At 45.1% G+C, this 20651-nt stretch overlaps 1 protein-coding gene across 5 annotated transcripts in view; it reads left to right on the forward strand.

Annotated features, from left to right (window-relative positions):
- Positions 1 to 20651, forward strand: part of KCTD1 (potassium channel tetramerization domain containing 1) — a 178060-nt gene that overhangs the window by 127714 nt on the left and 29695 nt on the right. For 4 of the 5 annotated variants that reach the window (XM_032310238.1, XM_032310239.1, XM_032310237.1 and 1 more), the window contains exon 2: positions 6285 to 6463. In XM_032310238.1, coding sequence (XP_032166129.1) covers positions 6285 to 6463 — 179 coding nt within the window. Of the gene's footprint in view, positions 1 to 4718; positions 5846 to 6284; positions 6464 to 20651 lie in introns of those variants that run through there. The other variant, XM_032310240.1, reaches the window with a different exon arrangement.

Genomic DNA, 20651 nt, shown 5'->3' on the forward strand with positions numbered 1-20651 from the left:
GTCAGATAAATAAAATCTTTAAATGCATGGATTAAGACTTAAGTAGGTACTATGAGTGTGAAGGGGGCTCCTTCGATAAAGTCAATGGAAGAGTTGATGTCAAATTTGGATGTCCTGAAGGCTTTGGTGCCTAATTCTCAGGTGTCTTCAGAGACTGACAGAAACTGTCCCCTACATAACGTATATGTACAATACTCATTGATTTTAAAGCACTGCTGGGCCTTTTTTATTTTATTTATTTACTTAAACTCAGGTGAAATTGTAAGACTTTTTTCTCTCCAGTGTCATTCTGCTATTTAGTTAAAGTCTGTAGAAACCACGAGCTTGATACGTGCTCGGAGCCCAGTTAAGTATTACCTGAATGAATGAAGAAACAATGAGCTCTCTCACAAAAAATATGTTGACATTACGGTTAGGAAGGAGTCTTTTTATACAATTAAGTAACTGTGGTCAGTATAGTGATGTTTTCCCACAGGAACCCTTACTGTGAGTCCAATGGGACTGTGTCAGTTCTAAAGTAACATTCCCAAGGCAACCATAGATTTCCATCCAAGGAACTAGCAGGGTCCATGCCTAAGATACTGTGATCACAGTTCACATACCCTAAACAGTTGGCCAACTGTCAGAAAATAGAATTAATGGGAACACTCCAGTCTCCGGGAATTCTATACAGTATAGACGCTCCTTGAGTCTGTGTGTGTATATGTGATACAAATACATATATTTTAAACCCAGGTCGAAATTTGTGGAAAAGCTATGGTTTATCTTATATTCCTTCATCCCTCTATTAAATGCTATGAATTACAACATCAAATAATAAAAGTAAGTATTTTACTATTGACATGCTTTTCTAGAAACATCCCCCAAGAAACCTGTTTCTTTCCCCAGTGAAAGAGGCAATGTAGTCCAACCTGGTAGTGAAACGTGACCTAAGACAGGAGCATACATTTTTAACAAATAAAGTCATTCAAACTTCCAGTTTAAACTTCAGCTCATTTGTTCTAGGCAGTGCCCCTGGGGCTCCTGTTTGAACAGTGCTCAGCTAAGTTAGATTTAGAAGGCAAATTTTTCATTAGCTTCTTTCGAAAGATGCCTGAAGTCAAATCCCTTGAAGGACTCTCCTACCGAAAAATCATTGCTGCTCTGCTGGGTAGGTGAGGTGGATGATTAAGCTGAGGAATCCTCACACTGAAAGCAGCCAGGAAATGGAAGTTTTAAAAGTAAACTGATCAACATACCTGGAAAATCCGAATGGGATAGAAATAGGGGAAAGAGGAATTTGAAAGAAAATTTCAGATGGCTCTTCCATGTCTGAGTACTGGAGTTAGACTGATGTATCCTGTGAGAGGAAATAATGAACATGATTTTAGCTTTTTAAAAAAAAAGGCAATATTGGGCACTGGGTGGCTCAGTTGGTTAAGCGACTGCCTTCGGCTCAGGTCATGATTTCGGAGTCCCGGTATCAAGTCCCACATTGGGCTCCCTATTCAGCAGGAAGTCTGCTTCCCCCTCTGACCCTCTCCCTTCTCCTGCTCTCTTTCTCTCTCACTCTCTCTGAAATAAAAAAAAAAAATTAAAAAGGCAGTATTTCACAGAAATTTACACGAGCATTTGAGCAGTAAGTTGTTTTGATTGAAGTTTTTCCAGGATTATTTTTGGTTTATTCTCTTGCTGAATGAAACTGAGAATAAAGTGAATAAATCTTAAGTGCCCACATGTGTACAACTATGGGACCTCCCAGATAAAGATTTAGAACTTGTCTAGTAGTCCCAAAGGCTCCTTCTTACCCCTCTCAGTTAGTAAACCTCCTCCCGCCCCGCCGGCACACCCAGGTGGCCAGTGTTCTGAGCTGTGTCTTCACGGATTCATTTTGTGGTCTGTAGCTTCGTGTGAGTGGAATCATACGGAGCGTGCCCGGGTGCCTTTTCTCCATGCACTCTCTGTGAGAGCTGTAAATGTTGCATTTTCCTCACTGCATGGCTGTTAATTTCATTTATTTTCATAAAATCAGTCAAAAGAGAGAAGTAGTGCTGTGAGGTCCTAAGCTGTACTATATTCCCTTCTGTAGTAACTGCCTCTCCATGTAAACATGGGGTGGGGGCGGTGCCACGCTGGCTAAGTCTGTGGGACATGCGACTCCATCTTGGGGTTGTAAATTTGAGCCCCACGTTGGGTGTGGAGATTACTTAAAAATATAATCTTTAAAGAGTTACTTTCTTAAATAAATAAACATACTTGATAAGTTCAAGTCTGTTGTGATTTGGGCTTCCACATATTAAGAAAAATTCAAGCAAGATTTACTGTGCTGTCTGGTGGGATGTGGCTATGTGGCTATATCCATTACAATTTAAATTAATACAATTTAAAATTCAGTTCTTCAGTTCTGTTAGCCACACTCAGATGCTCAAAATAGTCACATGTCGCTAGTGGCCACCTTACTGAATGGAGCAGATCTAGAATGTTTCCATTGTGGTAGAAAGCCCTGTTGGATGGCGCTGTTGAGAAAGCTGGCTGTTAGCGGTCTTCCTCTGCCCTTTTCCCCTTTGCAGACATAAGGATGTTGTAGTGACTTTAATTTTTCTCACTTGAGTTAACATTTAATTCTGTGGTTCTCAGACCATCATCTTATAAGCTTCTGTTTCCTAGATTGTCCCTCCAGGCCTTGGGGGGAAAAATAAATGGGAGAATTGTTAAACATGCTGCACTTTTAATTTCTAGAAGGTTCCATGCTCCGACATTGGGGCCTTGGCATTATCGCTTGAAAACCTCCTCCTAGCATCCCACTGTGGGTTGATTTCTCATCTATCAGATCTTAGCTTAGACTGGCTTTGGCTTCAGGAGACCTTCCCCAACTGTCCTCCCAGCCCCCAAGCCTGGGTTACATGTCTCCTCAATTCAGCTTGCATACTGACCTGTCCGTGCCCCACCCCCCACCCCCCTTCTGGTAGCAGCTGCTTGGTTCTTGGCTTCTGTCCACACTGAACAAGCCCGGTGAGGTCAGGCACCATCCTGTCGCGTTCAGTGTTGCATATCTGTCTCTGGTACAGTGCCTGGCTCTTGGGAGAGGGTAGCAAATACTGTGGAAGGAGAGAACAATGTGCTGCACACCGAAGGGCCTGAAACCATGTAGCTTCATGGTAGGGTTCCTCTCTCCCAGGTAGAGAGAAGGGTCTATTCCATATGGGAGTTGCTCTGAGACAGCTTTCTGTCCGGGCCTCTTACAGAATACGCATCAGTACGCACATTTGCGCCCTTCCTGGTTGAAGTGTTTGGTTTGCCTTTCATCGGAAATCACAGTAAAAAGACATCCAGACTGAGAGGATGCTGGGTGAGCAATCAGAGAGAAAGGCAGATGGGGAAGTGGAGCTGCAAAATGGTCATAATACGGTAGAAAATTCTGCATCTGTCAGCGGGCAGCTGTTCTTGGCATCACCGGCCACGTCTCTCCAAGCCAGATGATCTCACGGGGAGGCAGCCGTGTAAGGAAAGGAAGGGTATCCTGTCCGGATAGGTGACAGAAAACTCTAGCTTGAAATATGAGGAACTCGGTTTTCCCACGTAACGAGACATCTCGAGAGAGGCTCAGGGTTGGTCGAGTGGGTGTATCAACAATGTCCCCGAGAACCTGGGTTTTTTCCAGCTCAGCTTGGGCTCTGGCTTCCTCCCGAGGCTGCTAGGAAGGTGGCACCCCTTCTGGAAGCTCGGGGTCGAAAGAAAGAAGAGAAAGCCATAGGCGAGGAAGGGGGTTGTCAGAATGTGTACGATGAAGCATCGGAGTAGAGGCTGGGTATCTGCTGTAAACGCCGAGACGGCGCAGCCCCAGATAGCCTTCCTCCATCCCAGCCTATGGATTTTCCAAGTTCTTTCCGTCTCCCTTAGACTGAAAAGTGCCTTAGAAGCCATCTAACTAAGGGGGCACACACAGACCAGGGAAGGCTCCCAGAGTGAGAAAGAGGACGAAGGGGAGGACGAAGCGGCTGACAGTCCTGCCAGAGTCTGGCCTGAGCCCCCTTCCTGGCCCTTCAGGGTTCATTCCCCTCCCCAATCCCAGCTGCCCCGCCGCTGAAGAAAACACTGGCTTAATTTTAAATTTAGCAATATCCATACATTCATGATTTACAATGTAAATGCTATATATTCTGGGAAATCTGGAATCCTTCAACCGATCAGTTATGCTTTCATTTTTTTTCTCCTTCTATATAGACCTGGCAGTATTGGAGCTGTGCTGAATGAGGTCACAGTCTAACTACAGTATTAACCCTGCAAATCTGTTCGTTTTCGCCTGAGCACCCTCAGGCGGGATACAGAATGTGTCCAATTGAAAAACTATTACAGACACTGCAGTGCCGTGATGGGATGAATTGTAACGGGGCGGGGGACACGGAGTGGGGGGGGGGGGGGGTGGTGTCTGTAGCCAGGTAGGGAGAAGCTCTTAGAAGTAGAGGCTTTGGTAAAAAACCAAAGCCTCTACTTCTAAGAGCTTCTCCCTACCTGCATTTTTAAAGGAAGAATGTTGCTCTTTGTCATTTGAATTCTAAAGTGCTAACTTTTAGTATTTTCAAACCTGAACTGTTTGATATTTTCTACCAACCGTGTCTTTGTTTCTTGTTTTTTTCCCCCATCCAGTGCCTCTTCACATTCTCTCCTCGGTGTGCTACAATCATCCGTTTATGCGTTTTTTAATATCCCTTTGCATTATTAAAAATACATAGGAACGTATAAAGAATAGTATAGTCAACACCCACAAATCGACCACCCCATTTAAGAAATAAAACGTAAACTCTTGTCCTTTGACTGTTTCTGGACCCTGTTTAATCCAGTGTGGAGCAGAGCACAACGCAGATGGTCAGAGTTGTGTGTGAAGGCCCCATCCTGCCCCATTCACGGTAGCTCAGGGTTTCAGGAAGCTCGTGCATTCAGTCTTGCCTGGACATGTGGTTAATGCTAAGTAGTCTAACAGTTGTGCCCCAGGTAACTCCTAGAGCTGTTTCAGGTCATAAAATCTCTGATGTTTTGCAAATTTATATTTTATCGTGCTGGGTTTTATGCACAAAAACTAGATGACTTCCCTTTTATAATCTCCATCAAAGGCCTTTTTCAAAACCCCATTAGCATGCCTTCTCACTGACTTCGTCATGCATTGTTTGCATGTTGGAAAACAGTTTTGGGCCAAATGATAAATCTGAGAGTATTGTTGTGGCAGTCGTCTTGCAGAACTCGGACGTAAATGCTAGTTTAGCTTACTCCTCAATTGCGGGCTGGAAATATTTGACCCCTTCCTGGAGTGCCAGGGACCGGACTTGACTTGTCTGTGGTTTGGTCTCTTACTTAAAAGCAATTGACCATGTTTGGATAGTATTTGAAACATTTATATTGTATCCATGGAAAGGATGTGATATTTTATTTCCTCGAGAGGATGCTTCCTTCGGCATGCTCTTGAGCCTACCCTGGGATGTCCTCTGTGTGCTCTTCTCCTTACCCCGCACCCCTGCCCGTGGGACGGCTCCATCGGCACCTGCCCCGGGAGCTTGATCTCTTCAAGAAGTCGGGCGTAGAAAAGAGCACCTTGCTCGTGGCTCCCAAGCACGTATTTAACCACTGAAGGGTCTTTCCAGAATGTCCCCAGACCCACAGTGTTACACAGAGAGAGAAGCAGAGAACAAATGGGTAGCGTGTGTGTGGATTTTTTTTTTTTTTTTAATCTCTTGACGGATGAACTCGTGGTGCCTGTGCACAAGGTTGCTTTCAGAATGTGTGCCGATGGCCAAGCCAGTCCCAGCCTCCTCTTCCTGGTTGGAAAAATAGAAATCAAGGAAAATGTTTTGCAGAACACAAGTGCTGAAAGGTCTGTATTTATCCCAACTGCCTAGCAGTAAGTTTCCAGAGAGAAAGATAAAGCATCTGTATTTTATTTAGGCGTGGGTTGTTTCCAGCGTTGATTGTCTTTTCATTTGGAGTGAGTCGTAGCTCTCCACGTGCCATTTACCAGTTGTTAAATGTGAGAATTCATTAGTGAGATAAGCCATCATAGAGCTCAGGATGATTGGAAATGAACATTAGTTCCCCTTCTTGACTCTGAGCGTGGGAAGTTGTCCTTTTCTTCGTTACAGATTTTGTTTTCCTGATACTCATTACAAAAAGAACGAGAGCCCGCTGGTTTGGGGAGATGTTACTGCGGAATGAGTGTCGGCGCTAGTCGCTGGCTTGTTCTTGATGATGCATGTGTTTCCTTTCTCTCCACTGAAAAGATGAAAATGTGTCTAAACTTGCTTATCTCTCTGTAGGACAGTCGACCCAATATGTCAAGACCTCTGATCACTAGATCTCCTGCATCTCCACTGAACAACCAAGGCATTCCTACTCCAGCGCAACTCACAAAATCCAATGCGCCCGTCCACATTGATGTGGGCGGTCACATGTACACCAGCAGCCTGGCCACCCTCACCAAATACCCCGAATCAAGGTAATCCGAAAAAAAAAAAAAAAAAAGGAAAAGTCACGCTTGGAAGTGATTGTGTTTGATGATATGTTTTTCCTTTGACCCCCCACAGCAGCAGCATGACCTCCCCGGGCGGGGGCGGGTCCGAACGTGAGCGCCCAGCTCCTGTGGCTGCTGTGGGATGTGGCGGGCAGTCTCGGCCCGGTGGGGGCCTGACCCCCAGCTTAGTGGCATCCGCGCAGACCTGTCACAGGGGAATGGAGTTTTGGGGTATTTCGTCCTGCTGCGATTTTTGCGTTTCTCCATGTAGCGCAAAAAGAAGGATGATTTCTACCTACCACAGACTTTTCTTCTGTCCTCTTCTTCTAAAACACACATTCTTATCAGTTCTTAGAATTTTCTAGGAGATCATGTGGCCCACCAACTTGTGAGCTAGAGGAAAAGAAAAAAAAAAAAGAGAGAGAGATACTCTTATCAGTGAGTGTGGCAGTATATTTAGAACAGTATGCAAAAGTCCAGGAAGCCAAGATAGTTTTGCCTTTAAAAAAAAAAAAAAAAGAGCAGTGGGATTTCTGAGCATGCAAGGCAGATAAGTAAATATAGAAAGTGTCTGAAGAGGGGAGAGTGTTTTACAAATAGGCATTATACACTTGATGCTTATGAGACACCCTGTCCCCTGTCCCCTCCACCCACGTCTAGAAGAGCTCCAAGGAAACAGTTTGCTTTGTTATTGTTGCTGGGACACCCCGCCTGGCTCTGCCTGGATTTGGGGGCTATGCCCAGATCCTCTAAGGGAGCTGATCTTCCCCAGCTGTGCTGGTGGGTAGAGGAGGAGGCAAGAGCCTGTGTGGGCTCAAGTCAGGAAAAAGGGAGTTTTTCTGCGTGGTGTTGATCATCTGAACTGGAAACACGCTGTTTGGGCTTTGGGAAGGAACCAGTTGCTTTTTCAAGAACTTCTGACAGTGACAGATAGCGGATAGCAGCACTACCAGGCAGGACTGACGTAGAAATCGCTGGCATCTTGATCACTGCGTGAAGACCCATTTTTTTGTTTGTGTTTTTTTAATTCTCACCCTGCTGCTTATTATTTTATGAAAGAAGGGGAAAGTTGAGAAGAAAAAGGAAATATTTTCTCTCTCGATTTCCAGATTCAATTTCCGCAAAGTGAAATGATTTTTTAAAACACAAATGACTGTTAATTCAATTATCAAAAAAACTATGTCTTTTTAAATGAAATGGTCCCATCAGTCAGTTATTCCCGTTACTAAGTCCCCACTTTCCCTAAGTGCATCGTAATAGGTGCTCCAAAGTCATGCTACGTGATGGCTGTATTTCCCAAGAATATCATGATATAAGTAACGTTTCTTTTAAAAAATACTTATTTCCATTTTCTCTAAGCTAATACCAACATCAACAAAAGAAAATCACTGTGCCTCTTTCAAATGAGCACTGAGTTCTGGGGGGCAAGCCACAAAACTTACAGGAGTCCAAAACCAAATCTTTAGCTGTAGCAAAATTCACCGATCTGATCTGATGGCCTTTGGCTTCAGTCCAATTTTTAAATGCTACTCCAGGAGGAAAGTCAGTAATGACCCCTTGTGCATTTGACGTTAACTAGGAGGTTTTCTTTGAATGCTCATTGCACCTGGGGGGGTCCTCTTACAGATTGAAGCCCATCCCCCCCCCCCACCCGCCATGGGGGTTTGGGCTTCTCTGAAGCTCCCGTCGCACTTAGCCTGTTGCAGTGGTAGGACGTAGCAATTCATTGGAGGCTCTGTTTATTCAGTTCCTCTCTCAAATAGTTTGCCACTTTTCAAGGCCTCAAACAGTGTCTCATTGGGAGAGTCTCCCTCTGGCCACCTGTGCATGGGCATTTCTAAGAGTCTACTTTTGGTTCCTCATTCTCCACACCCTGAGGCATGCATCGCATTATGTGGTCTCTGGACTCTGGATATCTGCACTGTCTCGAATGGCAGCCACTTGCCCTGTGCAGCCTTTGAGCACTGGAAACACAGCAGGTCCAAATCAAAATGTCCTTGATTATAAAGAATTAGGACCCCACCTCCTGAAAATAAAGTATCTCAATGTTTTTTTTATTATTGATTTCATGTTGGAACAAGAATAGACTGAATTAAATAAAATGTGTCATTAAAATTAATTTCACCTTTTTCCTTTTACTCTTTTAATGTGGCTCCCAGAAAACCCCAAATTACACGTATCTTGCTTTTTTTTTTTTTTTTCTATTGGGCAGCACTGATCTAGGCACAGATTTTTTAAAAAATCTCATCCAACCTACTTGTCCTCCAACCTGATACTTCCAGGCATTACAACTTAAATTTCTCTTTCACCAACTTAATTAGAGAAGATGAAATGGCTTATCTGCCTTTCCCCATCTTTCCCTACACTTCCTTGTCACCACCAGGTCACAGTATCATGGGAGTAACATCAGAAATAATTCATGGTTTTTCAGTCCCACGTTTGAATGCTGACTCTGCCATTTACTGGTTGTTTGGCCAAGGACAAGTCCAGTTTCTAAGCCCTGTCTTCTCTCTTGTAAAATAGACACAGATATGTCTTCTCACAAGGTTATTGAGAGGATTAAATGTGATTACGAAAAGCACGCCATGGCCCTGTGCCCAACACATACTATTGCCTTTATGCTTAATCTTCTGCCAAACCCAGCAATTGTTTCTTTTCCGACTGCCTTCCAAATACCAAATATATCCCATTCCTTCATTTCCTAGACCGTGAAAACAGGCTCACTTTTGGATTCTTGCCTGAATTACTTGTAGGCTCGAGGGACTCCTAGCTGGCACCTTCTGGTCCTTAATCTTGATGCCCCTACCCTACCTGTCCCAGAACTGCTCAGCTGTTCCAAGATCATCTTTATTGTCAGGGAGATATTTTTAAGCCTGTGTCAGACTCTGAAACAAGCCTTACAAAGTGACTTCTCTTTCTTTTGCTTTCCCCTAAAGCAGATGACAGTGGTTTAGATGTTGAATTGACCATTCTGCTCCCTCTTGGATTGTGTGTGTGTGTGTGTGTGTGTGTGTGTGTGTGAGTGGTAGGTTTGTGTATGGGGGTGGGGGGAGGGTGTGTGTGGGAGGGTGTGTTTTGTAACTCACCCGATGTTCATTTCAAGGCAACAGTCAGTTCAGAGGGACCCATACACAAATGTTCATAGTCAAAGATACAGGGAAGAAAGTTTCATGCTTTTCTTATATATGTCAGCGGCTCCTTCCAACTTCTGAGAAAATCTCTTTGGAGATAAATCCTGGGAGATTAGGTTGCCCATAACCATGGAATTACAAATAGTTCTAGCTGCAGTTCACTTTGAACGCTTCCCACCCTGTGGGACCATTCCCTGTCCCCTCCCCTCCTCAGCGTACTGGGTTCTTCTCTCACTTGCCTTTCCCTTGGTGTAGCCCAGAGGGGAGGAGGGCTTTTTCCTGGGTGTCGTTTCTAGGATTTCAAGGGGAAACTTGTAGTGTAAAAGTCCTAATTTGTTTGTAGTTAGGGATCATAAAAGATGTCATGTTTTTCTACAGTTTCAAAGGTCCTGCAAAGAGCCTTTATTCCACTTTGAAATATTTCAGGTGACTTTTTAGTCTGTCTCTGTATATCGCCTTCTTGGCTAAAGACTACCCTTAGAACCCCAGAGAGTGGTACAGTGGACCACACAGCGGAACATGAGAAGCACCTGGGAAGCATTAAAAGGCCATACACAGTCCTGCCCCAGACCAATAAAAGAGGATTCTTTTCGATTTGCCCAAGAGATCCTGATTTTCACCATCTGGCTTTGAACAACACTGAGACGAGGCTTCTTCCTCAATGAATGGTTCGTGCTGTATCATAATGGCTATCCTGCCAAGAGAAAATACCTTTTGATCTTTATTTCCCTGATGACCAAGATCACCTGGTTCCATTGTGTGTGGGGTACCCTCGTGTTTTTATTGGGGGGGGCAGGTTTTGTAAGCCCTGAGTAGGGATTCAAGAAGCATGCTGACTTCTGCATCTTACAGCAGGGTTCACCACTCACATTATTCATGTCCACCATCAAGTGCTTTCTAGCTGAAGGGACTGCAGGTTTCAGAGTAACTGCCATAGCGTGTACAGCAGTGATGTGCTCTGTGTTACTGATGTTTTGTGTAAGATGCAGAACTGCTCTTAGTGGGTATTTCTGAGGCCGCAGTTGATTGACACCACCTTGGGGATCAAGGAGATTCCTGACTGGTCCCCGATTCCAGTTGCCATTCGGAATTGGAATCACCCAGAAAAACAGCCAGTTCAGGTCTGCAGTAATTCTCCATTAAATAAGTAAAACAAAACAAAAGTCAGAAAAATATATCCCCACTATGAAAAGATTTGTAATGGCTTTACCAAGAAGATAGAACATTTTTTATGTGACGGTTTGCCAACTTGATTGATAAGTTGTAAGGATCTAGACATGAGAGGTAGGCCTCGCTAGGACTCTTGCCCGGGGCCCTGCACATTTAAACAACAGACCTGGTTATATCTGATTTAAAAATCTTAGGCCCCCATTATTAACATCATTGGTAACAACAAAATCTAGATAGCTAAGTCATTTGTCATAAGGAATTAAGATTGGTACCAGTGGCATGGCCTCTTTAAAGTCTCCCACTGTTGCCCCTGAAATATCTCTCTAGACACCCGTGTGTGTGTGTGTGTGTGTGTGTGTGTGTGTGTGTGTGTGTGTGTGATGTAAAAGCAGCATCCTGTTCAGGGCATCTGGGAGGCTCAGTCGGTTAAGCGTCCGGCTCAGTGTCAACTCAGGTCTTGGATCTCAGGGTCATGAGTTCAAGCCCTGAACTGGGCTCCACGCTGGGAGCCCAAAACCAAAACATTCTGTGCTTTAAAAGAAGACACGTGTCTGAATCCAAAGTTAGGTCCGTTTTATCCTTTACCACCATCTCGAACAAAGCCAGCACTACTAGCGGCTGTACTGACGGTTATTCACACATGGGATTTTTAAAACCGGCAAGTGGGCTGTTAGGGTAATGAGTGAAGCCTCTAGGGTGGTCATAAGGCAGGGCTCTTGACCGAAAGAGCTGGTCAGCCGGCGACCTAGAGGTGAAAGACAAGGTCCTGTATTACAGTCCCCTGAGCCATCCGATCTGACTGCTTGACAGCGCTTTTGTGTATTTTAAACACAGTACATGGGTTAACTCCCACATAAGTGGATTATGCTGGATTGATTGCCCCTAAACAGCGGCGAGTCAGGAAGCACGCTGGCGTACATAGGTAATTGCAAAACTCAAGACGCTGGGCTTTCAGCTTCGCAGTCAACACCCATGGCCACCCAAGGGCTGTGTGTATTTGGAGCTTTAGGACAGAGATGCCAAACGTGTGTGCCTTTGCCAGCAGAGATCCAACTCCTGGCACGACTTCACTCTCTGCTGCGTGAGCCATTAAGGCATGGTACGTGGGGAGCTGCCCTGGGAGGGAAGTTGGATGAGCGTACACTCAAGGGATTGGTGCACGCGCTCGTGGGGCGACTGCGCGCGCTTGTCTGGAGTTCCCTGTCATTGTGCGAGGCCAGACTGGGAGGTGTTCTGTAATCCTGGGTCAGGGCAGGGGATTCTGTGCCGTGATTCTGTGACTTCGCGGTTCCAGTTTCATATGACAGGCCCTAGACACGGGTCCAGTCCTGTTAACACGCAAGCCCGCATTTTAGGATCCCAATAAAAATGTCCCCAAACATTAATGCATCCTTCTTGCCACACAGTTCACTGAGTTGTCTTGCAGAATTATTGCAGGGCACTGAACAGGGGGCTTTTGATTATAACCTACTCTTTAGATCGGCATGAGTTATAACGCAGCATCTGTGGGGGCAGTCGGTGTCCGGACTCTTGGTTTCAGCTCAGGTTGTGAGCTGGTGAGACTGAGCCCTTATGGGGCTTCGCACTCCATGTGGAATCTGGTTAAAACTGTCTCTTCCTCTCCCTCTGTCCCTCCCCGCTGTGCTGCTTTCTCTCTCTCTCTCTCTCAAATAAATAAATCTTAACAATGCGATGTCTATCTCTCTCTCTCTCTCTCTCTCTCTCTCTATATATATATATATATATATAATCACAGAACAGATTATTGGGGAAGTAGAAGTCATCCTGAGATGTGAACTCTCAGATGGAAGGAAGGCACATATCCTTGCTGCTTTGAAAACGCCCATGGAAATGCATAAAATGAGGACAAGCTAACCTAATGGTGAACAGTCCTGATTGCTAAGATGGGTTGATCTTTTAAAAAAGAAAATTAGTTTATGGGGGGGGGGGGAGGGGAGTTGAAAAGGAGGTAAAGCACCTGGCAAATGAAAAATGGAAAGTTTCTCCAGGGTAACCGGGGCAATTTTCCTCTTCTCTGTCTCTTCTTGTCATCTTACAATATTGCTTTTCCAAAATTGCTCTTCAGTTATATAGGCAAAGAATAAATGAAACCAGCTTCAAAAAGGTTTTTTTTTTTTTTTTCTTAAATGATGGAACTGGACTTTTCTCTTCTGTACTGGAAAGCCAGAAACTTACACTATGCTACTGGTAGATTCAGCAAACTTCCCTTTGCCCCTTGGGAAAAAGCAGACCTCGCTTTTAGAGTAATTTAACTCATCAAGTCTTGTCTCAGAGAGGACTTCAGAGAAAAATGTACCCATGCTAGAGCCTGTAGTTTCCCCTGTCCTGTTCTTCCATCCACTGGATTTCTTCTGTGCTCCCCAACGGCCAGGGCGGATACTGGCCAACCAAAGTCCTTGCTCTTCTGTGGTTGACGTGGGGAGCGGGGAGGACAGACGATGAGTAAACAGTCAGTTAATGGTATTTGAGTTAGGACCAAGTGAAGTAGTAAGAATAACACGGAGAATAAATACGCCCACTTTGGGATAGAGTTTGCCTTTGTATTAAGCCAAAAGATCATTTTATTCCTACCTATTTGCTCATCTAAACTTTCCAAGACAAAATCTGGTCGACGTGCTAGTGCAGATTTAGAAGCAGACTTTTGCCACTTGGGTGTAACACCTCAGGTCACCTTGCTGGGGGTACGGATACCAATACTGTTCCTGATCCGTTTTCTTGTAATTTTTGTATTCGTTGGTCACGGAAGTGATCCTTGGTTTTGATCAAAAGAGTTAAAAAATAAAATAAATGTGTGCAGAAGCCCCTTGGTGGCAGATAACGAAGCAGGCTGATCCCGTGGCCAGCTCCCGACTCAGGCTGGGAAGAGGGTGAAGGCCATGTGCCGGCCTGGGCCTCCTGATGGCCGAGCCGTGCGGGTGGAGAGGAGCACTGGGTGTCCGGCATGAAGCAGGTCAGGGCTGGACTGTGGGTCGTTTTCTCGATCTTTCTGAACTTCTCCCTCGCCAGGAGCTCTGCCTCATTTTCAGTAGAAACACTGTCCCAGGAGAGCTCTTTCTTCCTCAGTCTCTGTCCTGTATTTTTCGTGCTTAGCGTTGTGCCTGCTGCCGAGTAGACTTTTAGAAGTTGGCTTGATACGTGAATTAGTTCTTGGGTAAAATATTGTGCATGGGGGCCAGGTCCTCAAAACAGTGGAAGGCAAGTAATGAGTAATGGTGTTCCAAGGCTAGGCTGGGCTCATTACCTGTATTTCTTACCTAACGTGCCGCTGATATTAGAGGTAGGGACTGTCATTTACCCTTGTGCACAGCTAAAAACACCACCACTCTGAGACGGGGTAGGAGTCCCACTTCCACTCCACTACAGGCCCTCTGTGGTTTCGTCTTCTCTAGCTGCGCTTCTCAACCCTGGGGTCAGGTGAGAATCTGTAGGAGCCCAAAGCAGGCCACCAACCTGGACCTCCCCGCCTTCTGGTTTCATTGGTCTGGAGCAGGGCACAGGGTATTCTCATGTTTTTCATGGCCAGCTACATAGTCCTCCTTACCACCTTCTGGAACTATGTTCTAAAGGTGGTCATGAGCCAAGAAGGCTGTTCATCCACAGTAAGTTCAAGGCACTTGTTTCTTAAGGTGGCCTTCACCTAGTTCTTTAGGTGCTAGGTTAACGTTGAGGACCTAATGGTAGGCCTCATCTGATTGGAGCGGCAAAGAAGTGCCTGCTTTTTTCTTTGAGGCAGAGCCCAGAAGGGGATTTCCTAGTCTAGTTACCTGAAGGGAAGGAGTCAAGACAAGGGAATAAATCAACCAGGCAACAACCCAGATACCAGTGAACCAGATGAACGGAGGGGGGACACCTGTCTTCTGAACGTTTTCCTCCACCAGAGTCAAAAGATCCCTGGGCTGCACCCACCATTGGCGTGACCAGCAAGTCAGGATCCGAGGCGAGTCTGTGGTCTCCATTAGCATCAGGCCATCCACCTGACGCTCAGAGTTTGGGCAAAGGTCTGCAGAGGAGGGTATAGGAGAGAAACGTGTCAACATCCCCAGCAGGGTGGGTGCACGGTGGCTTGACAAGAGACAGGTCATTAAAGTGAGACTTTGCTGTCTGATTCTGGCTTGATTCCTGTCACTTGGGACAATAGTACTGACGGGACTCCTTTTGATGTATCATAATGAAGAGTGTCATTGAGCAATGCGAAGGTCCTTTTTACTCTGTGTTTTTTATTGTATTTTCATGTTGCCCCTCATCATACAAGAAAGTACTTTATAATAATAAACTCTATGTTCTGTTTACTTGTTTAAAAAGTTAATTTATAGGTAATTCATAGAAGATTCTGGTAATCTTTCACAAAGTTAATAATGTAAAAAATACACTTCCCTTTATTGTGTCTTAAGGACAATTCCATTAAAAGGACTTAGAATTGACAGTGTTATTTCACACAACCCAGCTCGTGGATCTCATGTGACTTTGGCTCCTCAAATCGTGTAGTTTCTTCAAAACAAAACCAAGTGTAGCTTCTGTCAGCCACATAACCGATTCTGGCGGAGTGCTTCCTATGAGACCTACTTTATCGCAATCGAGGACCAACACTGAAACATTTTAGGCAAATTTCCAAAAGACTGAACTGCACTTTTGGTCATGGAGAGAGTTGTGTGGGCAGCAGTATTACACCCCACAGTGGTGTTCTCCTCTCTGCCATGTAATTGTGGCTAGCCTCGTCCCAGGCCACCATGATCCACTCTGAAAAGAGACGTGAAATCTCTTTGTATCAGAAGGGAAGACACCGTGAGGTGTCCATGCTGTGTGTGTTTGTGGCTGCAGTAAAACAATGCAAATTATTCTCAAGTTGGGGGAGTCTTCTGTATTAAGCCACTGCAGAAAATAAACGTTCCCGTCCACCTTAAATTCCAAACAGAACCATTTATCATTCAGAAATCCCAAACACATGACATTGTAATTGGCATTTGAATTTTGAGAATTTAAAAAATAATAGTATAGCCAAAAAAAGGGGCACCTGGGTGGCTTAGTCATTCAGCGTTTGCCTTTGGCTTAGGTTATGATCCCAGGGTCCTGGGATGGAGCCCCGGGTCAGGCTCTCTGCTCGGTGGGAAGCCTGCTTCTCCCTCTCCCACTCCTCTTGCTTGTGTTCCCTCTCTCGCTGTGGCTCTGTCAAATAAATAAATAAAACCTTTTTTTATAAAAATAAATACCCCCCCAAAATAAATAAATAATAGTAAACCTCAGAAAGTCACACTGAGGGATCCCTGATGGGCCCACTGCACACACAGATGCCCTCTCTGAAAGCTGAGGTATGTTCATAGAAAAATCCGGTTCACTATATCTGCCAGACCATTTGCTCTATTATCATTATGGAAGTAACCCATTAAAATGCCATTTCTTTTCAGTAAAAATGCAGGATTTATGTCTTCAACTAGATTGATTATTCATATTCTTCCTCTGAAAGATTATTCTCAGGATGCCTAGAGATAGAAAGTAGAACAGTTGGGGCACCTGGGTGGCTCAGTCGGTTAAGTGTCTGACTTCGGCTAAGGTCATGATCTTGGGGTCCTGGGATCAAGCCCTGTGTTGGGCTCTGTGCTCAGTGGGGAGTCTGCTTGTCTGTCTCTAATAAATCAGATCTTTAAAAAAAAAAAAAAAAAGCAACAGTTGGTTCCTAAAAACAGTTGGTCCTGGAGAAAGAAGGAACGAAGTGGGAGAGGTAGAGGGGTTGAGAAAGGAGTTGTACTTTACAACTGTATACATGTATTCATGTTCCAAAGGCAGGCATCCAGAAGCTCCAATCTGGTGGCGATTCCATTTGCAAAAGAATTTTTTTTTTTTTTTATTTATTTGACAGAGAGAGGGAACACAAGCAAGGGGAGTGGGAGAGAGAGAAGCAGGCTTCCTGCGGTGTGGGGAGCCTGATGTGGGGCTCGATCCCAGTACCCTGGAATCATGACCTGAGCTGAAGGCAGACACTTAAAGGCTGAGCCACCCAGGAGCCCCGCAGAAGAAATTGTTAAAGGGAAAAAAAAAAAATCGGTGTCTCTGTCCCCCAGTGATATCAGCTATTTGCTGGGCCATCTGAATCTAATCAAGATCCTGTGTCGGTGGAAATGACACTGTCACTGGGTAATGGCTTCCTGCTGCTACATAAATGCCATGTGTCAGTTTGCTTAGTAATGACATTGCCGCTTATCTTTTTCGGTGGTAACGATTATTTCTACTTCTGCGCTGTTTTTCTTACTGTGTTCCCATATTCAGAAGATAAATTACGACTGTGCATTCCAGTAAGCACCGCTTTCAGACAGCGGCGAACCTTGCCAAGCCAAGGGCTTCGTCACTGGGAGGTGGATCTGAGCGCGCCCAGACTTGCTTTCGTGCTCTGAGCCCGATGTGTTCCAGAACTCCTGCCCAGCTTCATTAGACTTGTCAAGGCTGCTGCCATCCCTCCGAAAATTGATTTTTTTAAAGAAACAGTTTAGGAGGCCCTGAGGGCTTGAGAGCTTACCTAAAAAATGAAAACTCCTCCAGTCTCAAAGCAGTGAGAACAGTCAATAGCAAAGCAGAGAAGAAGGATCTTTTGAGTGTATCCCGCTGATCTGTAATCTGAGGGACCCTAAGGAAGGTTCTTTATCAGCATGTCACCCTTTTGACAAGACATTGCAGAAGGAACAAGACGGCACTGAGGGTGGGATTTGAGAACGTTGTAGCACACATTACAACAGACTGGAATAAAGTTGGAACAACCAAGTGAACCTAGAGAACCGTGTTGAATATAGATGAAGCTCTGGTCTTCACCCTGGCTATGTGTCTGGGCTGGTTACAAACACCAGACAGTGACAGTACAGTTTATATTCCAAGTGTACCTTCTGTTGGGCTCTTAAAGAACCCATTTGTAATCCTTTATGTAGATTTCAGAACTTCACAAAAGCACTTCTAGTCAATTGAGCTCTGGCTTCAGTGTGCTTTGCCCGAAGGACTTTGAAATGGAGCAGCAAGTAAGAAAAGCAGTGGCGTCCAGTGATGACTGTAACTTGTCACCTTCTGTCTAATGATCATCTGAAAAGGAAGAGAAAAAAGAAGAAATTCCTGTTGTTAGCCAGAACATTCACTTCTTTAAAGTTTTGCAGGTTAGGGCTTGGTTCTGAGTTGTTGGAAGGGGCAGGGAGAAATTCAGACAGCTAACACCTACTGCTAAGGTGTGTATGGACCGGCTTGGTGCCCAGGGGTAAATTCTTGCACTGTGATAAACCCCAGAAGGGCGGAGATGGTTACACAAGACGCACACCTACAACGGCGCATTGTTGACCGTGGCATAGCCAAAGGCAGGATGTTGTCAGCTCTGTGTTCCCTGTTTCCCAACCACACACACCCAAGAATGTTGTCTTTGAATCAGGAGCTGATAGAAACTTAGTATTTTTCATATGTCATTTTGACGGTGATTATTTAAGTACTCTTGTGACATAATTTCAGAATCTTAATCTTCTCAGAATAAAAGGTCTACCAGACACATTGTCCATCATGATTTGAGGAAGCAGTTGGAATTTAAAAAAAAAAAATGGCAGTATGTCTTACATGTTATTTACAATACTGATCTACTTTTGAAGCTGTGTAAATGGGACTCTTGCCCAATTTGCAACTTGCTTTCCTTCTGTAGAGGGGTAGCTTGCGGTCCTGGGGCTAGATCTTCTCCCTTTGGCTTTGTCTGTGAAAGCCTAGTTTCTGAACATGCTCTCAAACTTCTAGTCACTCCGAAGTGAGGCAGGGATGGAGAAATTCAGTAATTTTCATTCATCCAACCACCTCCTTACTCTTGAGCACTTGAACTGTTCTCTGTTGCTCCTGTAAGACCTTTGAATGGTGTCAGCACTGTGTGTGTGTGTGTGTGTGTGTGTGTGTGTGTGTGTAGAAGCGGGGTGGGGGTGTTACAAAGGACACTAGGTAGATTCACTCACTTTCTTCTGTACATCTTCTGTTCAGTTTTGAAAAAGCCATTTACCTCATTTTTAGGTAAACTGTATTTTTTTCTCATTCTTTCTGCTTCTGTTAAGCACCATGTTAAGTCTCTGGTTTTTCACTTATGGGTACTCAGCAAAATATTGAAGTACTTCATTGTACACTGCTGTTTTGCTGGCCCCCAAGACAAGCAGGCAAAAATTGTCAGGTTCAAAATAGAAACAGCTGGCTTCACCATAGTCCTCTTAATGAATACAACGCTTTTATTTGACGTGACTACGATGATATGTTTTGAGCCAGCTCCCAGAGTCTGGGACAGTAAAACAGAGGAGATGAGGACATGTTCCTTTCCACAGGCTGTTGTTGCTGACAATATCAAAGTGCCCCGGAGAGAGTGGCCGTCAGCCCCCCCAACCCTTCACCCAGACCACAATCCCAGGGGATGGGGCTGAGTCCATTCTGTTCCTTAGGAGCCTGGTAACCAGACAGACGAATCAGGACCCGTGTCCACGTAGGAGAGCCCTCGGTCAGTCGTGAAGTCTGCTAATATTCAGAAGCCCAGGAGCACAGTCACTCAAAAAAGGGATTAAAATCAGTTGGGTGGGGCACCTGGGTGGCTCAGTGGGTTTAAAGCCTCTGCCTTCCGCTCAGGTCATGATCCCAGGGTCCTGGGATCGAGCCCTGCATCGGGCTCTGCTCTGCTGAGAGCCTGCTTCCTCCTCTCTGCCTGCCTCTCTGCCTACTTGTGATCTCTGTCTGTCAAATAAATAAATAAAATCTAAAAATAATAATAATAATAATAAAAATAAATCAGTGGGAACACATTGGGAAGAGTTTGCCTGTGTAACAAGAAACTAGAAACAGGAATGGCACTGCAAGGTGCATGAAGGCTGGCGGGAGGGGCCGGAGCAGGAAGGGGAAGGGGGGCAGAATGTTCTGGGACAGACAGCCACTGAGGGCTGGGGACAGCACGGAACATGTGGGCTGGCCCTCACTCCACAGGGAAAAGAGCCTGCAGAGCTCGGCACCCCTTGGCGAGTTATCTGATGGCTCTGGCCTCCGTTTCTCCATCAGTTGAAGCAAAATACTACTATATGGAGTTGTGAGGTATGACTCCAATAATCTATAAAGTTGTTGTTTTAAAGATTTTATTTATTTACTTATTTGACAGAGAGAGAGATCACAAGCAGGCAGAAAGGCAGTCAGAGAGAGAGGGTGAAGCGGGCTCCCTGGTGAGCAGAGAGCCCGATGCGGGGCTTGATCCCAGGGCCCTGAGATCATGACCTGAGCAGAAGGCAGAGGCTTAACCCACTGAGCCACCCAAGCGCCCCAGTTTTTAACATTGTGTCTTTATAACTTTTTTCTCTGAAGAGTAATTATTATTGTAGAATGGAAAACATATTCTAGAGTTTCAAATCAAGAGAAAAAAGGAGTGTCAGAAATCCCTCCCAATATAGAACAGACTGTTGGGAGGAGGGCGGGGTGGGCGATGGGGCAGGCTCGTGTGCACCTGTGCACGCGTGCATGCCTGCCTGCCCAAATAAAAAGCAACAGCGAACCTAAACAGGAACTGCTTGAGCCCAAAATACCCAAATGGGCTCCCAGGGGAGGATACCATGATCTGATCCTGGACTGATCTTAGAAAAATAGCTCTAGAAATCATTTTTAAAGCAGACATTTGCTCAAACCAGAGAATAGGACCACGTGACTGCGAAGGTTTTCTTTCAATTCCAGATGCATAAAAGGATTTCATATACAGTCAGAATTCCGTCTTGGCATAGCCCACCATTGCCGAAGGAAGAAAATCTGTCAGCATCTCCTGAGCCCGTGCCAGGCAGGCTCAGTGCTCTGCCAAGGAGCAGAGTGAGCGCTGGGCGGTCAGGGATCGGCTCAGA

Source organism: Mustela erminea, chromosome 13, assembly GCF_009829155.1.
Source record: "Mustela erminea isolate mMusErm1 chromosome 13, mMusErm1.Pri, whole genome shotgun sequence".
Classification (NCBI taxonomy): Eukaryota; Metazoa; Chordata; class Mammalia; order Carnivora; family Mustelidae; genus Mustela; species Mustela erminea.